Here is a 5,000-nt window from a genome sequence, read left to right on the forward strand (position 1 = left end):
AAATGAAAATCGCACACCCATAAAATGACTAAAAACAAGAAATATGCCCCTAAAAAGGTATAAAGAAAAGACTTTTTGATCTACATCATACACAAACTGAACAGATAATGCCATCCAAATCCAAACCACGGATACTTCACCATGCAGGTATTAGCGTCAGAGCTGGAGTCTCCGCCATCGTTGCTTCCAGAGGCCCGAGGCAAAGGAGACTTGAAGACCACGTGTTTCTGCTCAGTAGGAGGAACGAGAGTGCGTCTCAGCCCTGTCTTCAGAATACCTGGTCGCTTCCGTCCCTTCTGGAAGGAGGGTGGTGTCATATATTTCTTAAGGTGCGATGTATACATACACACACACACACACACACACACACACACACACACACACACACACACACACACACATATATATATATATATATATATATATATATATATATATATATTGTTATCGCCGTACTGTTAACGGACACAGTACAGTGATAATTTTAGTAAGTGACCTATGCCCATGTGGCACCTAGCGATGGGAAGGGTGTAGCAGGTCAGCTGGTGTCACCGAGTGACCCCACATAAACAACCGCACCACATGGCCCCACGCATTTATCACCGAAGATGTGTTAACGTATCACGGACAGCACTACCTTGTTTTCCTGTGCTGACGAAGCCACGATAGGCTGTGTAGGACCATATACGTAGAGCGAAGGGAAAGCATAAACATTCGAGGATAGGCAGTACGAGACACAGTACCATAGAGATCACATCTCCGAGGATTAGCACACACAAGAGTGAATTGATGTGTTTCTGTGCCCGCAACGTGTATTTATTGATACTATTATATCTTCATTGTTATTACTTATGCGAATAGTTAATGTAACTGATTATAAATGGTCCTAAGTATTAAGCTATGATAAATATGATTACTTGGATAACATCACAATGATGTTATGATATACTCCTACGATGTTAAGCTCTATCTATTAATGACCTTATGTCATGTACGACATTATAATCAATATTGTTATCTTGTATGTTATGAATTTATATGTTAATGACTACATTGTATTGACAGGTTTTGACCACTATCAATAAAGCTAGGTGCGTGTAAATACTGCGGTCTCAGTCATTCTTTAATATCGCCAAACGTAATAATATATATATATATATATATATATATATATGTGTGTGTGTGTGTGTGTGTGTGTGTGTGTGTGTGTGTGTGTGTGTGTGTGTGTGTGTGTGTGTATTATATATATACATATATATACATATATATATATACACATTTATACACATATTATATATATATATTTATATATATATATATATATATATATATGTATTATATATATACATATATATATACATATATATATACATACATATACACATTTACACATATATACATATACATATATATATATATATATATATATATATATATATATATATATATATGTATACATACACACACACACACACACACACACACACACACACACACACACACATATATATATATATATATATATATATATATATATATATATATATATATATATATATATTAGCTTGTCAGCAAAGCACAACTTACGATGGTCATTTTCATAATATTGTTCATATGAAGTATAAATTCAATCAACCTCAGAGTTTTAACATCGTAGACTATAGATATAGACCTTATAAATATACGGTACAATGAACTGTTTCAAAGAATAATTTGCAATAGTTAGACGCAATGCAATATCTCATTTTTAAAATTCTTACTTTTGGTGACTTTGCTCCAGGAGAATGTGGCATCAACGTGGCTGTAGCTGTGGGGACCTTCCTATGCGATTCACGATGAGGAAAAAGGTAACTTAGATACTGGCGCGGGCTCGGAGTGGCTAGTTCATCAGTTGGGAAATAACTCACTTCCTGAGAGAGAGAGAGAGAGAGAGAGAGAGAGAGAGAGAGAGAGAGAGAGAGAGAGAGAAGCATCTTTTGATTATTGGATCATTAAAACTTTGGCTAGTTTCATTCATTAAATAAAACCGTTTTCAACCTTACGTTTGCCGTTGATACATCTGCGATATCTGCCCCATTCATTGTGAGCCTCTGCTGGGTTTCTAGGAATTCTGTTGTTATCTTCTTGTTCGTCTTGTCTTCAGGTCTGTATTGCTCGATGATGCTAAGCATATCCTGTAAATGTTATAATATGCGTCAAAGACCACACATTTAGTGAAACACATAAGACACAGCTAAATGATCCAATAGATGAAATATACATATATTTCTTTGTGAAAGACAAAAAAAAAAAAGATATATAAAACCACTCTCGTGCTTAGGCAAATGCTTTGAACTAATATTCAGCAGATAAATTTGATGCACCACTTTTGCCTACACACCGGGTTTGCCTCCAGAAATTAAAGATATCGATGAAAATGACAACAACTCTCTGTATTAACAATTCACTGCCATCTCGGGTGAAATCCTTATCTTACAGCTTATCTAACAACGCCTTATTTAGAAATGGAAGATAAGAGGGCAGCGAAATAGACCGAACGATTTCCTATTAAATCGAAACTAAATTTGGGAACATACAAAACCAGATCGTTACACACCTTCACTTTCGTATCGGCCTCTTGCAAGACGTTCTCTCTTTCTTTGTTAACCTTCACCATCTCTTGCTTGGCTCGTATAACTTCTTTCTTCGCCTCATCCACTTCCCCTTTTAAAGCCTCGACTTCCACCTGAAAAAGTATTATCGAACGGTTTTCGTATTCAAAAATGACAAAATAGAGAAAAAAAACACATACACACACAATATATATATATATATATATATATATATATATATATATATATATATATATATATATATATATATATATATATATATATATATATATATATATATATATACATACACACACAAATATTCGTTGGAAGTGAAATGTTAGAGTAATGAATTTATTTTTTACAACTCCTTTATGTCTAGTGCCTGTGTATGAATCATCAAACAAAATACTCTGTTATTCTCCCACCATGTACTCCTTACCACGTGCTTAGAGCGTTGTTCTTCCATGCACCGTTTTAAACTTGCAACATCGCCTTGCAATTGGTCACAGATACTGGAGGAAGTTGCGAGCTCTTCTTCTTTAGCTTGGAGTTGGCTTGCCAGGTTCATCATGGCCTCATTAGACTGAAACTTAAGACCCTCAAATTCCTTATCCTTCACGTCCACCATGCCTCTCAGGTCTTTCAGCTCTTTGAAAGCAGCTTCGAGAACTTCCTGTAGGTCGACCACCTTCTGCTGCCTCTCTTGCATATTCGCTTCGTGCGTTCGAGCCGATACCTGAAGTTTGCGGATCTCCGTGACTTTATTTTGAAGTTCTTCCTCCAGCGCCTTCTGTTTCTCTCCTTGCAGTTTCAGCGCGTCGCCCTGGCCGCGCAGAGTCTCCTGGAGATCCGAGTGAAGCTTGTCTCGCTCGAGTTCTTTGCTTTGGAACTTCCTCTTCCATGTTGCTGAAGATGCCTCCGTCTTCTCCCTTTTCTTGACTTCTTGGGCTAAGGTTCTGGCTTTAGACTTTAGCTGAAAAAAATACATTACATTTCTTCATTGCCTTATTGATCTTTGATGCATCTTCATATTAGCATCCACTTTACGCCCATCCACTGTTAACTTTTTTCTTCTAAATTTCACTTTAAATAACTGAAATATTGTCAGCTTAGCTTGATCTCCATTCTAATCTCTATACTTATTTTCTTTCAATATTCCACAAGCAAACATATTTACATTTTATGTAACCATAAAATGTAAATATGATTCAAACAAAGCAATGTAAACATATTTTCACTTATAGACCTATTTTATTTAAGGTAACATCAATGCTCACAGTAACAATGACAATAGTGACAATACTAATTAAAATGCTTGATAATAAAATTCTACATCCTCGATACCTCTTTCTCTAGTTGTTTTATCTGAACTTTTAGCGATTTTATGAGTCTCTGCTGTTCTTTCATTTCCTCTTCCCTGGCGATTTTCTGGCCTCTGAAATATATAAAGTATTTTACAACTACCAATGACTAAATGCAAACACTAACATGAGAAATGTAAGTTTCGAATCGGTTTGACACTTTGTGCCGCGAAACACATAAACATAAACACGCACATACTCAAACACACACAAATTGACTTATTTGAAAAACAATATTTTACGTAGCCTATTTATACCGGTCTTCTGTCTCAGAAATCTGTTGCTCCAGTTGTGCTTCTGCTTCGGACACGCTGGCAATGATGGTTTGGACCTTCTGTTCGTAGGTCTCGTGGTCTTCTGGCCATGCACTTCTGACAGTAATTACACGACACATTTTATATGAAGAGTGAAAAAAATGTATAAGGTTATGTACAGGCATGAGGGGCAATAATAATGTTTACATGTATAGGTAGAAATGATATCTTAAACTTACTGTCCATGAAGAAACTGTTCTGTAAGGGTTTTCACATCGCCTCCCAAAGTGCTTAACTTCTTTTCTGCTGCGAATGCAACATCATCCTGGTGTTTCACTGCAACATTTGCCTTTTCCTAAAATATTCAGTAGGTTATATACCAGAAGAGCACTGAAAATCAGTCTAAAAGATATTTCACTCCATGAAATAAGAACCACTTACGCCGACATACCTGAAATGCTTTACTTAATTGTTCATCATTCTGTCCTTTGTAGGTCTGCAGCTCTGTCTTTCGTTCTTCTTCCTTTACATTCTTGATTGCGAGATCTTGGGTCAGTTCCAAAATCTACAGATTAAACTAAATTAAACTGACAATGAAAATATAGGGCAGAGTCGTCTTTCATAGCTATCACTAGTATCTCACATCATTGTTTAAGCCATGTCATGTGATAAAGATTTGAATATTTCATCCTAAAAGTAAGACGAGATCAATTTCAGGGAGGGAGGGAGGGAGGCGGAGATGGGAGAGAAAGAGGGAAAGAGAGAAAGAGGAAGAGGGAAGGAGGGAAGGG

The 5,000-nt window shown here is 36.3% G+C and overlaps 1 protein-coding gene across 1 annotated transcript in view; it reads right to left on the reverse strand.

Moving 5' to 3' along the window:
• Nucleotides 1-5,000, reverse strand: part of LOC122249629 (uncharacterized) — a 12,075-nt gene that overhangs the window by 1,535 nt on the left and 5,540 nt on the right. The window contains exons 11-19 of the mRNA XM_043010695.2: nt 4,661-4,774; nt 4,449-4,564; nt 4,213-4,326; nt 3,939-4,029; nt 3,034-3,567; nt 2,597-2,725; nt 2,043-2,174; nt 1,761-1,910; nt 141-296 (exon numbers count right to left, since the gene is read on the reverse strand). Of these exons, the coding sequence (XP_042866629.2) occupies nt 141-296; nt 1,761-1,910; nt 2,043-2,174; nt 2,597-2,725; nt 3,034-3,567; nt 3,939-4,029; nt 4,213-4,326; nt 4,449-4,564; nt 4,661-4,774 (1,536 nt within the window). The remainder of the gene's footprint in view (nt 1-140; nt 297-1,760; nt 1,911-2,042; nt 2,175-2,596; nt 2,726-3,033; nt 3,568-3,938; nt 4,030-4,212; nt 4,327-4,448; nt 4,565-4,660; nt 4,775-5,000) is intronic.

Source organism: Penaeus japonicus, unplaced genomic scaffold (genome assembly GCF_977035675.1).
Source record: "Penaeus japonicus unplaced genomic scaffold, GWHDUDI00000001_assembly GWHDUDI00000018, whole genome shotgun sequence".
Lineage (NCBI taxonomy): Eukaryota > Metazoa > Arthropoda > Malacostraca > Decapoda > Penaeidae > Penaeus > Penaeus japonicus.